This window comes from Aricia agestis, chromosome 8 (genome assembly GCF_905147365.1).
Source record: "Aricia agestis chromosome 8, ilAriAges1.1, whole genome shotgun sequence".
NCBI classification, from domain to species: Eukaryota; Metazoa; Arthropoda; class Insecta; order Lepidoptera; family Lycaenidae; genus Aricia; species Aricia agestis.
Genome location: NC_056413.1, coordinates 3137295 through 3152807, shown reverse-complemented (window position 1 = coordinate 3152807; position 15513 = coordinate 3137295). Strand labels below are relative to the sequence as shown.

The 15513-nt window shown below is 36.3% G+C and overlaps 1 protein-coding gene across 1 annotated transcript; it reads right to left on the bottom strand.

The window, feature by feature from the left end:
- Nucleotides 1-58: 58 nt before the first annotated feature.
- LOC121729360 (protein takeout-like) lies at nt 59-12441 on the bottom strand. Its single transcript, XM_042117839.1, has 6 exons — nt 12300-12441; nt 3191-3333; nt 2537-2631; nt 1280-1413; nt 1050-1199; nt 59-599 (listed from the first exon to the last, which is right to left on the bottom strand). Exons 1-6 carry the CDS (start codon nt 12424-12426, stop codon nt 445-447), a joined length of 804 nt encoding a protein of 267 aa, XP_041973773.1. The 5' UTR covers nt 12427-12441; the 3' UTR covers nt 59-444.
- Nucleotides 12442-15513: the final 3072 nt, after the last annotated feature.

Sequence of the window (15513 nt, the reverse complement as noted above, 5' to 3'; positions counted from 1 at the left end):
TACGTAGGCACTTACCGTAAAAAAAAGAACTTAATAAAAAAAACAAAGAAATATTTTTAAAATTTATATTTTTTTTAAGTTCAAATAACAGTTTAATATAAAAATAAATATATTATAATATCACTTGAGCTTATAGTAGAAACAGATTTGCTAACGAATATCTAATTCTTGAGACATCCGTCACATAAAAACAAGTTAAGCGTCGTACTTTACCTCCAGTTTGAATCACGCTTAGCATGACCACCTAATAAGTTTCTTTCTACGGAAGAATAGACATAGTGAGAGATTGACTGTCAGTCATTTTATTCTTGATAAGAGTCTATCCTTTTTAGTGTCGTCATGCTAAGCCAACCAACAAAAACTTCTAGTGGAGTAAATGCAATGGACGCTTATTAAAATATAACTTACATAATATAAAGCTACGGTATAATAAATAGTCTTAGTTTAGGGTACGGGCAGGAGTTCGGAGTAGGGGGTGGACTCCATGATTTTGTTGGCCAAGTCCAGGACCAGCTTGGCGACTGTCTTCTCGAGGTAGGGCAGGGTTGCCTTCAGGAAGTCTTGTTTGTTCTGGTTAATCACCTCGTTGGTGGCGTCTCCTGGAATTGAAGGATAAGTTATTTCGTCATTTTTTGTATGATGGTACAAACCATCGACGAAATTGATCAGGCAGTTGACGAACCTAAGCTACGTCATGCGACCGGCTTATCTCAATTCAATGTTAGCTGCGATCGGTCGGATGGGTTCGACCGCGACTTATCCTAGGAATCAACGCCATCTGCCTAAGAATCAACTTCTCTGATAACGTAAGGTTGTGAATTGTCATAATATGAGATTTCCCTTTGATTACTGAATAGCAAACGCGATCTGTCGTTAAACAAATTTAAATTATAGTTCACAGAGATCTATTAGAAAGATAATATAGAACTATTAAGTATTATCCATACTGGTATTATTTAAATGCGAACGTCTGTCTGTCAGCTCTTTTATCTAATTTTAACTTACAATTTATTAAAACTTATAAATACTGTAAGTAATAGCTTGCCCACCTAAAGCCTTGTCTCCGTTGAAGAGCCCATCGAGTCTGATCATGTAGTCCTTCACGGCGACGCTGATGTCGGCCTTGGTGAACCTCAAGTAATCCGCGCCGTTGCGGTTGTCGATCTTGGACTTGATCACCACGTCCGCCTCACACTTGCCTACAAAATACATTTGAATAATGAAACGCCTGTGATAATTGTAAAGCAAAAGATCTTGTGCGCAACTTATAGATACTTACTGGCATGAGCAGTGAGAGCACCTTCTCCCTTGATGGGCACCACTAGGATCTGCGTGTCGATGTTGTAGAGGCCGTCGAAGTGGAGTTTCGGGAACCTCACCTTTGCGCGGATCGTGATCTTGTCCAGGTCCACGCTGTTATATGATAGAAACGAAATGAGAGATCAGAGAAATTTAGAGATGAGAGATCTAAGTGTCTAAACACACTAGGCCGAAAAAACGCGGCTGAAGTTCCGCATGATTACGCCTGCAATGTATTTTAAATTACCGATGACACCCCATGCCGAAATTACGTCGCGTTATATTGTATGCGTAGCGCATTGCTGACGTAATCATGCCGAACTTCGGCCGCGTAACTTCGGCATGGTGTGAACTTTCATAATATACACGCTGTGCGTGTGTGTGTGTGTGTGTGTGTGTGCGCGCGCGTGCGTGTGTGTGTGTGTGTGTGTGTGTGTGTGTGTGTGTGTGTGCTGTTTGAAGTTTAGTTCTTTTCTGCTTTTGAGAAATATCAGATGACAAATAATTTTAAACATTTTTTATATAACCCATAAATCCCCAACCGGCTGCAGCATAACAATTGAAAACCTTGTGTCTGCGATTCTCACGATTGATGTAATAATAAGAACTAATGAGCAATGTTTATAAAAGCAAAAAAAAAACTCCGACATCCATGTGCCTACAGTGTATTCTATTCCTATCCTTATTTAGATCCTTGAGTGCGCAAAAGAATAGCATTCATACCGCTACACTTGGAAAAAGTCAAGTTAAAATTGCGATGAATCATGCTAAGTACGTTAAAATTTATTGCTATTTTATGCTAAATTATTATAGTAGGAAAAGTCAGTTATATTAATTTTGACTAATTAATACGTGAATTTAAATAGAGCTAGAATTAAATAACTAAAAACTCCCGAATTACTCAGTCGTAAGTAATGATAGAAAAAAAACTCGGTTTTTTAATTATTATAAGACCTGTACCTACTCGTATTGTATTACACTTTTTACTCCTTGAAAATGCGAAAAATTTTCTAGATTGTCTCGTTGTATCCCATACTAATATTATAAATGCGAAAGTATGCCTGTAAGTTACCTTTTCACGCTCAAACCACTGATCCGATTTAGCTGAAATTTGGTATGGAGACACTTTGAGTCCCGGGAAAGGACATATTATGATACTTATCCCGGAAAAATGTACGGTTCCCGCGTGATAAACGAATTTTAATAAAAAAAAACAAGATTAAGAAGGACAACTCACTCTAAGCTCTTGACAGTGTAGTTGCTGAGTCCGGACACCTTCAGGTTTTTGCCAGACGCGTGCAGAGACGCCAGCTCGCCGCTGATAGCGATCAGCTGAAATACAATAATATTACTGCTGCTGTCCCGGCAAATGTTGTTTTGCTGTTTTTTTAAGAGGAAATAGGGTAATTGGGGAGGGTAGGGAAGGGAAGGGAATAGTTGAGTAGGGGTAGTAGGTAGTAGGGTAGGGGTTAGGGGATTGGGCCTCCAGTAAACTCACTCACTCGGCGAAACACAGCGCAAGCGCTGTTTAACGCCGGTTTTCTGTGAGAACGTGGTATTTATCCGGTCGAGCCGGCCCATTCGTGCCGAAGCATGGCTCTCCCACGTGTATATATATATATATATATATATGACGCAACGCGACGCGTAGATTCATATCTAAATTTATATGAATTTGACAGATTCGCTAGACGTCTCACGCAATTGAAATCTGTCAAATCCATATAAATGCCGCGTTGCGCCTCGCCTCGCCTCGTTGCGTTGCGGTCTGAACTAAAATATTCAAAGATGCCATATTAAATACATCAAACCTGATGCCATAGTTTTGACTATTATGTAGTTGAACTCTACGTAATAGATTTATGTATTCTATAGCCGCCCTCGAGCTCACCTCAGGGATGTAGAAGGGCTCGATGCTGGGCACGTGGAGCTCGGGGATTCCCCGGGCGAGGTAGGGCCGCAGGTGTTCGATGTTCTCCAGCACGCACGCGTTGATCGTGCTCTGGTCGCGCTTGCACACTTTGATGTAGTCCGCTGGAACAATTAATTTGGTTTATGCCGCGACTGTACGAAGCTTCGTGCTATGAGACGATACCATTGGACGATACACGCAGATCGTCCAATGGTATCGTTTTAAGAGCCCATATGACCCTAACTTGACTACATACTTAAACCTAGATCTCAAAATCTGTAAGGTCTAGAAAACTGATTTTTTGACACAAGTAACTTCAGTTCATAAAGATTAAATGCTCAAGACGAAAACACGAGTACTCAAAAAACGCTCGATAATTTCTTTTTTACAAAAAACCTTGTTTTAGACACATTTTTGCTTGGATCTTCGAAGTTTGCTGTCTTTTCTTTAATATTTTTTAATATCTAAAAAGGTATTGATAAAACCTAAATTTGCTCAAAACACTTTTTTCATAATCATTATAGTTCGTCTTTTATTCAAGTAAAACTAACTCGGCGATGATTCCGCGCCGTCCTTTTTCACCTGGCATATGAAAGACGGGCGTGAGTGTGAAGAGAGAAGGACGATGTTTGATTTTTAGAGTCAGGTGAGCTCTTAAGCACGAAACACTACCCAGATGCGGCCCGGGCATTATAGACACAAGGATTCTTAGACACATTTCTTGGATCAAGTGTTTCAGCGTCAATCCCCGTTAATTAGAAGCTTCATTCTATGCATCTTCGTGATACGTCATCTGGGGGCACAAGAGTGCCCCCGCCAAGATGAGCCAAGCGAAGCGCGCAAGGGCACTACCTACCTTTTCTCGAAACGTTTTGTCGTATTTTTGAATATAATTTTCTTGATTTCATTTTCAATATTGGTTGATAGACACCACCAAACCTACGAGTATTTTGCGCGCGAGCGAAGGAATTAAAGGCTGAAGGTGCGATGACCGCTTGACTATCTAAAAATTAGGGAATCTAATTCATAATTACTGAACACGAATTAACAGACAGACATACGAATGTATATTCGCATTATAATATTAAGTGGATACTTCAGGTATCGTTCATACTAGTTGGAAAAGAAGAACGATCTCAAAATTATCATTACATGCACTCGTATTATCATCGGAAGCGGCACATTATCGAGCCGTAATCGACGTGAAACTAATATACAATCGTAAATAATTGTGTACAATATACTCAAGTATACAAACAGTAGTATTTAGGTCTTTATGCAATCATGTAGTCACTTGACTGTCGACAGATGAAAGTTTGATGGATCTAAAATCTTACGAGCAATTCTTGTATACAGGGTGTAACAAAAATAAGTGATAATACTTGAGTAGTTAAGTAGACCAAAAGGTCTTTCGGCGCTGCTACTTTCACAGTGAACTCTCTACAAGGAACACGTACTCATCCTAAAGTATTATCACTTATTTTTGTTACACCCTGTATATGAAAAGATACAACCAATAAACTTTAATCATAAGAACAGACATGAGACACGAGCTTTCCGAGACTTCTTCTCTTTCGTTCTTCTTTTAGGATTTTTATAAAGTTTCAGTTAATTCATTTCATTTTGTTTGTAGCCAAATGACAAAAAACGGAACCCTTATAGATTCGTCATGTCTGTCTGTCTGTCTGTCTGTCTGTCTGTTCGTCCGTCACAGCCACTTTTCTCCGAATTGCAACTTGGTAAGTAGATGTAGTCTGTGAACCGCTCTAAGATTTTGATAAAAAATTGAAAAAATTATTGAAAATTTTAGGGGTTCCCATAGGTACAACTGAAACAAAAAAAAATTTCATCTAACCTATGCGTGCGGGGTATCTTTGGATAGTCTTTAAAAATTATATTAAGGTTTCTAAAAACCTTTTTTTTAACCTGAATAGATTGCGAGAGTGACTCTTCCAAAGTGCTAAAATCTCTGCCCCCCCCCCCCCCTAACTTCTAAAGGACTACTAACTAACTACATGATAAGTCTAAAGAAAAATTATGTATGTAATGTACATACATTACTATAAAAACTACCAACGAAAATTGGTTCGAACGAGATCTAGCCAGTAGTTTTTTATATGTCATAAATGGTAAACCTTAATTTAACTTTCATTATATCAACTGAAATCTGAAAATAAATCAAAAACCTCTTAATTTCATAAATAAAAATCTTATTGCTGCTGCGGAACCCTTCATGGGCGAGTCCAACTCGCACTTGGCCGGTTTTTTATTTTTACTTTACACTCGTAGTAACTCGAAAATCAAACCGAAGTAAACTTGATAGAATTCATAAAACATTTTCAATTAATTTCCGTAGTTTTTACCATAAAGTTAATGTAAACTATGATGATAAATCATTACCAGTTAGGGCACAACAATTAATTAATAGCGATGTAATGTTGACCACATACAGCGAATTATATCGACCTCAACACAATTCATGGGCGCGTGTAAGGTCAACAGTGTTGTGGCACACTGAACTCAGAAATCGCTGCGATTTTATAACATGCGATGATTTAAACTACCTTAAAATATGTCTTTAGCGATATGTGGTAAATGCATGATGTGATAACTTATATAAACGACTGTTAGGCTCTTAAAACTATGAGATCATCAATAAGGAACTAATGAATTAACTTTGGTCAGGGCACAAAGTTATAAAATAAGAATAAGAAACCTAGTTTAATTTGAACATCACACAACACAATATTTACGAACGGACGAAAGAACAAGGACACAAAACAATTAATTTAGCATTATATTGGACCCCGCTCAGCATTTAAGCAGCGAAATATAACAAAAAGTGTCTAAAAAAACTAGACCTATTTTAAGGAAATAAAATTGTTGAATGCGTGAGTATGTTTCAGAGACTGAACATTAATGAAGTAAAATCCGCAGCGGGGATGTGCGTCGACACTCACAACTACCGGTTGCGGTAAACTTGACATTGGCCGACAACAACACAAGCTGACGGAAAAATCTGCAACTTTACAGCTAAAAGTAGTAGTGTAGCAAATTTTGCATGCCAATAGAATAGAATACGACTGCAATGTTTTCACGCCATAGACAGCTGAACCAGCATAGACAGTAAACAAAATGCTTTGTTTTTTGTTATTAAATAAGGGGGCAAACGAGCAAACGGGTCACCTGATGGTAGGCAACTACCGTCGCCGATGGACACTCGCAACATCATAAGAGCTGCAAGTGCGTTGCAGGCCATTTAAGAGGGAATACGCTCTTTTCTTGAAGATTTGCAGGTCGTATAGGTCCGGAAATACTGCTGGTGACAGTTCGTTCCAGAGTTTTACAGTGCGCGGCAGAAAGTTACGCGAAAAACGCACTGTGGAAGACTGCCACTCATCAAGGTGATGAGGATGGTATGTTTTTCGCGTGGGACGATGGCGAAAAGTTGCAGGTGGTATGATTCCGAACAATTCCTCAGAGCACTCCCCGTGATACAACCGATAGAGGATGCAGAGTGAAGCTACATCTCGACGTAATTCCAGGGGGTCCAAGCTGTTTGAAACACTATGGCAGTCAACAATTCGAGCGGCCCTTCGTTGGATACGATCTCTTTGTTAATTTTGTTTGTAAATATTCTGATATGGTCGGATTATTTACTGTATGTACTAGTAGCGCCCTCTGCTCCGACCTTTGCGTTATTTTCCCTATTCTTGATCGGCAAATAGATTTATGAAAATAAGTACTAGCGACCCGCCCCGGCTTCGCACGGGTATAAAATATATAATAGCCTATGTCACTCACTGAAGAAATGATAAAAATCGATTCAGTAGTGTTTAATTATATTCATTACTGCTATGGAAAGTAGATGGAGGAGAACTATCTTATATGGGGGATATTTGAAAAAGTGTCCAGCTGTACGCAGTAAATAACAGTTGAAAAATCCTCCAAGAGTGGCGCTAGCTGCAGCAAAGGGTATGGAATGAATGTAGCCGTTGGTGACAAAATATAAATATATATTATTTCAATTTATTTAAATAGGTAATATATTTTGAAAAATATAACCTAAAATAGCTGAAATAAAAGCTGCTAAATGATTTAAAATTTATTCTGTTGCTACTGTAGCGCCACCCTAATTTAACGCATTTCAGCGGACACTTTTTACATACAGAGATAGTTCTCCTCCATCTACACTCCATAATTACTACCCGTGGCCCGCATTGGTCGGTACCGCCGCAAAAGCTACGTCTCGCAATTTTTAAATAATATGTAATATCTTGAAAAAGATTCATTTAAGTAAATTATATTATGTTGTAAAGGGCCATATAGATAGATCTATATTAAATCAACAATGCATTTAAAGTGTTTAATTGAATATGGAAAAATCGCTTTGAAAATTAGCCATCATTTGAAGTTAAAAGTAAATGACAAAAAAATGTTATTGTGGCATATCCATAAGAGATAGCCATCATTAGACATAATTATATAGTTTATACCATCGCGGAGTTTTCTGTAGACCTTTTCATAGTCAACCCTACGAGATTTATCAAAATAAGTGTTGTACACTTATTTTGATAAATCTCGTAGGGTTCAGCCTGCGTTTGCAATGTAAGCGGAAAAAATGTAATTATTTACGACATCACATTAGAAACCCCAAAATTAACAGTATTTTTCCACTATTTAATTAATGTTATTATACTTATAAACCTTCCTCTTTAATCACTCTATCTAGGAAAAAAAGCGACTTTTGTTTTATAATATTATGTAGTGATAGTGATAATATGATGTCAAATACATATAGTAATGATAGACTTTATAATAGTTACGCCGCCGGTGCAGTGATCATAATATTATAAACTTGCTACGGGTGATCTTCAATAATAATAATAACAACTTTTTTGTAACTACGTCATAATAATTGAATATGTGTTTTTTGTATTGTGGGAAAAATTAATAAAGATTTATGTTTTTTATTTTTATTTTTTGATTTTTATATTTAAATTAAAATAAGTACTTACTTACTTAATATTACTTATATCAAAAAATCTAATTTATTTTTTTCTTTTGTTTACGTTACATATTTAATAATCTCTTGATTAGGTAAGGTGATAAAGAAAGAATTTAAAGTAAACAAAAACTTAGTTTTAAACAATTATTTCACATGTTTAAGTTTTTGCTGTACTCAGATGCATTATTACGTCTTTAACACTTTATATCTAGTTTTAATTTTGATTAATATGTTTTTCTCAATTCTTGGTTTTTTACAATAGCGCTTAAAATTTTATTACACCATATTATTATCATAAATACAGTCATTAAAAATATTAATTTGTGTTATGAGAAACCCTGAAATAAACAATTAAAAATGCTCTGATTCTTTTATAATTCCCTTTAATTGTAATATATTATGTTAATTTATATGTCATTTACGCGATTCTTACTTTCAATTTTTACCGACTTCCAAAAAGGAGGAGGTTATACGTTCGGCTGTATGTATCTTTTTTTTTTGTATGTTCATCATACTTTATAATCATTAACTTGTTTTAAATGTCTTTTTAAATACGAGAGATGAAATTAATTTTTTACAATGCAGCGTAACGAGAATTCCAGAAATAAGAAAAGTTTTTAGCTGGGGTAATTTTCCCAGCCTGGCGACAGTCGACACCTCAAAGATTGTTTAGAATGTTTACGTACAGACCATTCTATTGTAGATTGTCGGACACACCAATATAAATTAAGTTACAAATACGTTTGGTATAATATATATGGGGCACGAGAGAGCTACTGCCAAGACGAGTCATAAGGAACGCAAGGGCTCTATATTCTCTCTAATATCTCGCCGATTTTCGGCCTCTTCACATTGGTTTAACGAATACATTGTTTGATGATGTATGATTTTCACGACATACTTCATGAAATGGCAAACTGGTAAGTGGTAAGTCACATGTATCAGACTTCGGTTTCGGTTTCGGAAGGTTCGGTAGAGTTTTGTTGATTTTTTGACTTTGTCAGCCTTTAAAGTTATGCCAAGACGATCTCTTAGTATTACTAGATGACCCTCGCAAAGAGTTGCACCAAAATTCGTTTATCACTTGAGAACCGTAGATTTTTCGGGAAAGAAAGTATCCTATATACTTTCTCGGGACTTAAAAGTATCTCCATACCAAATTTCAGCAAAATCGATTCAGCAGTTTGGGCGTGAAGAGATTATTACAGACACACTTTCACATCGCATTTGGAAATTGTACATTTTGGACAATATTATGAAAGCTTACATAAATCCTTATTTCACTGCTTGAGCCTACTGTCAAAACGTTAACACACAACGCTATCCTCCAATCGTAACTCGCCCCGTGCGAATTTTTGCCCCGTGCGAGTTTCTTACGCCGGTTCTTCTCGGCGGGGTAATTCCCGAACCGGTGGTAGGCAACGTAGTTTCTTCGTTCGACTTTCAAAAAGTGTATCATGATACCCATTTTGAATAAAAAGATATTTTATTTTATTTTATTTACGTGGTACAATTATTCCATGAATCGTGCTCCCGGGCAATGTGCTTTACACTGCAGCTAATAGTGCACAATATCGCGTAACAACGGTTCCCGCATTATAGCACGAAAGTAAAGGTCGTAAGTCCTAAAAATGTGTTTGATGATTACTTAAAAATTAAATAAAATACTAATATTTCCTTTAGCTATTATTTTATAAAGTGTGTGATTGTATTAGTGCAAATTATTTAATGATAGTAACTCAATTATAAGTGTAACAGATATTTGTCGAAAAGCCCAGAAAGACAGAAAAATATACAATGATTAAATAAATCTCAATTTAATTTGAGTCAATCGTCTTCCGGGATCGTAATACTTATTAAAAAATACAGCAAAATTTTACAGCTCGCTCTTAATTGGCCTGTATGTACTAGGTATATGAAATTAGGGATGACAAGAATTATATCGAATTGGCCGAATACTGAATAGTTGCTGAATAGGTATTCGTGACATCTTTATATGAAATTCGTCAGGGTCTCAACACCCGGATATCGACCAAAATGTTCCGAGGAAAATTGACCAGAACCAGTTTGTTTTATACAGAAAAGTGTAAAACAACATCAACAATATTAGGAGTAAACGAGGAAGTCGGCGAGTAACATTTGAATTTCAAATATATTTCGTTTTTTGAGAGTGAGGAAGCAACTGATTATTGAGTAAGCTAATTGTGGACTCTTCCTGAATTATCTTTTTTTTTATGAAATAAGGGGGCAAACGAGCAAACGGGTCACCTGATGGAAAGCAACTTCCGTCGCCCATGGACACTCGCAGCATCAGAAGAGCTGCAGGTGCGTTGCCGGCCTTTTAAGAGGGAATATGGTAATAGGGGAGGGTAGGGATGGGAAAGGAATTTGGGAGGGTAGGGAAGGGAACAGGGTAGGGGATTGGGCCTCCGGTAAACTCACTCATCGAAACACAGTGCTAGCGCTGTTTCACGCCGGTTTTCTGTGAGAACGTGGTATTTCTCCGGTCGGGCCGGCCCATTCGTGCCGAAGCGTGGCTCTCCCACGTATAAATATCAATCATCAAATGTGGCCAAAAGTTATTATCCTATAACTTTTGGCCACATTTGATGACTGGAGGTCTCCAATTTCAGTTTTAATCATACTGTATTTTGCCACGATGTGTTTGCCCGGTGTCAATTGTTTTGTGATAAGAGATCTTATAGTAAAATAGTTTCACGACTTTTTTTTGCAAAGATTACTTATTTTATGCAAAAATATTGAAATTGCAATAGTTTATGAGGTTATAAGACGTATGGTTAGTTTATATGGCTAATATAATTTTTCACTGTATTAACGAAAGTAGTAACGAAAAGAAACTTATTAATTAACATATTATTTTAAAATAGGTAAAGGGGTTGTTATTTATTTTGGCAAAGAATATATTATAGACTACGCTCCTGCTTTTTTGTGTGTGTTCGAAAATGTTTTCTATTCCGCTAAACACGGGTTTCATCTTTCTTGTGATGTAAAAAGTATTAAATTATCGAAAATTGTAGCTTCAAAGTATAAATTACTGTACATTATTAGCTGTATAATTTATTGCAAATTCTTGATCTGTTTAGTAGACCGTACAAATTAATCGAATGGACGTGATAATTTATCAAAGAGACTATTTATTTATTTTAATTTAACAAAGAGAGTATTTGTATATTTTAATTTCCTAGGAAAATTGTTCTATTAGTTCTATATTATTGAAATGATGACCGCGTCCTCATGAATCATGAGATGTATAATTCAGTTCACGACATCATATATCATAATATAACATTTATATGCAGAAATTATTGCTTGGTCCTTGAACGTGCTGCTAGTAAACTGTTCCGTGACTAACGCTTACGCAGGTATAAACTTACCCCCAAAAACTTATACGCCCTGAAGTATTTTATGATACATAGGTAAGCATAGAAATTAACTAAATTGAATTTAGATCTTAAAATTATCTTATCAGCTCAAGAAAATTAAATTTTAAAACGTTTTCAGGGAAGGCTAGTACCTATAAGATAATTAATAATTATATGTAATATCATATCGCAATTTAAGAATGTTCCAAAGCACATCGAAGCTGTTGCTGTTTTTTTTTTACCGACTTCCAAAAAGGAGGAGGTTATATGTTCGGCTGTGGAGATTTTTTTAAATTGATGATTTTGATTTTATCATTCACCGTTCATTTTTCAGAATGTTCAGTAATAATACGAGCTATTCTCAAGTTTTTTTTAATTGGTCCAACCTTTTATACTTACTAAAATTAATTGAGATTAAAAATTGTTTATTAGAAAACATTTTTACTACTTATATTATTATTGAATAATATGCCATATTTCGCGAACTTTTTGCTCTGCGAATTTATTACCGTGCAAATACAATAATTATGTAGTTAACTTTCTTAGCTTCCTAAGCAGAAACACAATTTGACTAATAACCCGCTTTAAACCTTAAACATAATTTTTTATTTACATATTAAATTTTGAGACTATCTTTTAAGAAACTATTGTTTTTAAGTAATTTATTTTTGTGATTTAATTTAGCATTATAACTTACGTAGGGTAGCAGAGGTGTATCCACTGAAAGCACACAAGAGCACGGCGAGTACGTGGTATTGATACATTTTGATGGTTGCTACTGTCTCGGCGGTGTAAGCTCTACTAGTCTTGATCCGCGACCCCATATTTTTATATACCTGTGTTTGCCTACCTCATGCCACACCAAGGTTGCGAATAAATGTCGTGTATACAAAAACATTGATTTTTTTCGCCTGCAAACAATTAAAAATGCAGATCCGCCCTTAGTTTTTGCCCGCTTTTTAATTTTTGTTTCTGTTAGATAAGTAGCCGGAAGCGTTTAATGAGGGGTCATTTTTCAGTGCATTAGTTTATTTGAAATTCCGGGTTCGGTTGCTGAAAATTTTAAGATGCGGATGTGTTTTCCTTTATTATTCTAGGCTTTATAAATAGTGTTTGGAATATATTTCAGTAAGTATCATAATATTATATTGTACAATTAATATTAGATGAGTAGTCGCTTGTCGTGAAAAAACGCCTACGTTTGCCGCGCGGGAGAAATACTTTCAGGGCGACTTGGTGGACATGGTATATAATAATACTTAAATATAAATAATATAAAGTATAGGAATTACGCATATTAATTGTGTACAATATTAGTATCATTACTATAAAATATTATTGTGAAAACAATATGCAAAAAAGAATTCAAATCAAAGGCCACGGTCGAATTAAGGTCGCACGGCTGTCTGCATTACCTATCTGAAAGGCAAACCAATGCGTTGACCGAGGAGGGCTAAGGATCATTGACCATTTCTATAGATTTATGGGTCGCATCAGGCACGATCGTCCTATGGACACATCTGGGTGCAAGCACAAGATACATTTCAAATACGAATTCTTATTTCTTATTCATGAAACGAAACATTTTTTAATTAATTGAAATCACAGAAACCATAACTGTGTTTATTACTCATGACTCATGAGATTTGGGGAAAATTCTAGCCAGAATTATCTTGCAACAAAGTGGGACACTGAAGGTTTAGTTTTATATTATACTAGATGACGCCCGCAACTCTGTTGTGCCAAAATTTCGCATGGAAACCGTACAATTTCCGGGATAAAAGTATCCTATGTCCTTTCCCGGGACTCAAAGTATCTCCATACCAAATTTCAGCAAAATCGGTTCAGCGGGTTAGGCGTGAGGAGGTAACAGACAGACAGACACACTTTCGCATATTTTATTAGTATAGATTTGATTATTATCGACTCCCATGTGTTTCGTAGGTCTTCTAGTATCGCTGTGATTTAGTACCGGAAGTGGCAGGTTCAAGAAGATCTCCCGCGTTCCGGTACCAATCTGACCTAGAGTAACGCTCCATGATATGTGGCGGCAACAGCAATATTGCTCAAGGCCTTTTACAGCGGAGCTAATCTATACTAATATTATAAATGCGAAAGTATCTCTGTCTGTCTGTCTGTCTCGCTTTCACGCCAAAACTACAGAACCGATTGTAATGAAATTTTGTATACAGATAGTCTAAAGCCTGAGAAAGGACATAGGCTACTTTTTTACTGGAAAAAAGGGTTGTAAGGTGGTGAAAATACGAAAATTTGTTCAAATTAAGTTAGTTCCAAAAATTCATACTAGATGGCGCCGTGCGTCTCTTACATCGCGCTAACGCTTGCCCAACATCTTTCTATAAGAGGTGGTATCATCATACATTCAAAGATTTGTTATTTCTTTTTACGTTATTTAATGAGTCAGTACTTTATAATATACAGGGTGTAACAAAAATAAGTGATAATACTTTAGGGTGTGTACGTGTTCCTTGTAGAGAGTTAACTGTGAAAGTAGCAGCTCCGAAAGACGAAAAAATTTTTTCACTTTTGTATGGGCAAGGGCCCGAGCGTCACGAGTTTCCCCATACAAAAGTGAAAAAAAAATTTGGTCTTTCAGCGCTGCTACTTTCACAGTGAACTCTCTACAAGGAACACGTACACACCCTAAATTATTATCACTTATTTTTGTTACACCCTGTATACAGTGACGTAACCTTAAACCTATCAATGATAAATAGTTTATGGGTAAAGTTATGTAATTGGGGGGCTAAATAAGCTTTAAAATTTGGCATAAAATATAAAGTTTGATTTAAAAAAATGAAATATTATGTGCACACTGCACAGCTGTTTTGATTTAAGGGGTTTTCTTTATAAAAGCTTTTGACACCAATTTTGTTGCCATCGCGCGCTATAAACTGAAGTCCACTCGGACGAAGTCGCGGGCAACAGCTAGTACATAATATAAAAAGGTATGGCATGGGCTATGGCACACGGCGCCGTCCGGTGCGCTCCTACGCTGCACCGCGCTGCACGCGCACCGGAATCGAGACGAGGCGGGGAGGGGTGTATGTATTGGTGGAGCTCGAGTCCATCTCTGATACGGTACTGCAAGACGTTGCGGCACCGCACTCACCGTACGGACTACCGACACCAAGTCGGTAGTCCGAATGACCTGCGGACTGCGGTGCGGCGCGGCGCCGCACTGCGTCGTGTCACGTGTGGCATCGCACATAACAAGGCCAAGATGATGAGCTTCGTAACATTAGTTTGTGCGTTTTAAGATGATATGGGTGACAGATTTTATATTCCTTGCTACGGGTTTTTTTTACAAGAAAACAAAAAAAAACAAAATGTAATAAATTATAATTTATAATATTCCATCTACAAAAACAAATGTTTCCTATAATGGGGATTGTCTTTTAAATTTCGCTCATTACAAAAACATTTCGAGGAATAAGGTCAGTGATCGTTTTTCTTTCTGTATATAAACGAAAAAAATACCCATTAGTTGTCAACAAAGGTTAAACATATTTTTGAACAAATATGTTTAACCTTTGTTTGACCTTCAATGGCGTTAAATTAGCAATAAATTCGACCAACATTACGTTTCGAACTTTTGGCAATCTTCTCGTATCAGCTTTCACATAATGAGAACTTGCATTTGACAAACCAGCCATTATAAATAAGATTGAAAGAAAAAAAACATACTGCAGAGGTCAATTGGCTGCCGATGATGACGTCAGAGCGAAACTTTAAAAATTTATTGAAAAAAACTAGCCAATGAATTTCAAAATTATTTAATTTATATTCTTAAAATACCCTATTTTAACGAAAAAAAAGTACTTTTTTTTTTGTGATGTGATTTTTTTGGACAATGCCCATTGTAAATGAATAAAAATGAAAAGTTGCTA

Coding starts and splice junctions, on each gene's coding strand:
- LOC121729360 (XM_042117839.1), bottom strand. CDS start 12,426: ATGGGGTCGCGGATCAAGACTAGTAGAGCTTACACCGCCGAGACAGTA. Junction 1,414..2,536: donor TACACTGTCAAGAGCTTAGA/GTGAGTTGTCCT, acceptor ATCATATAACAG/CGTGGACCTGGACAAGATCA. Junction 1,200..1,279: donor TGCTCTCACTGCTCATGCCA/GTAAGTATCTAT, acceptor TGTATTTTGTAG/GCAAGTGTGAGGCGGACGTG.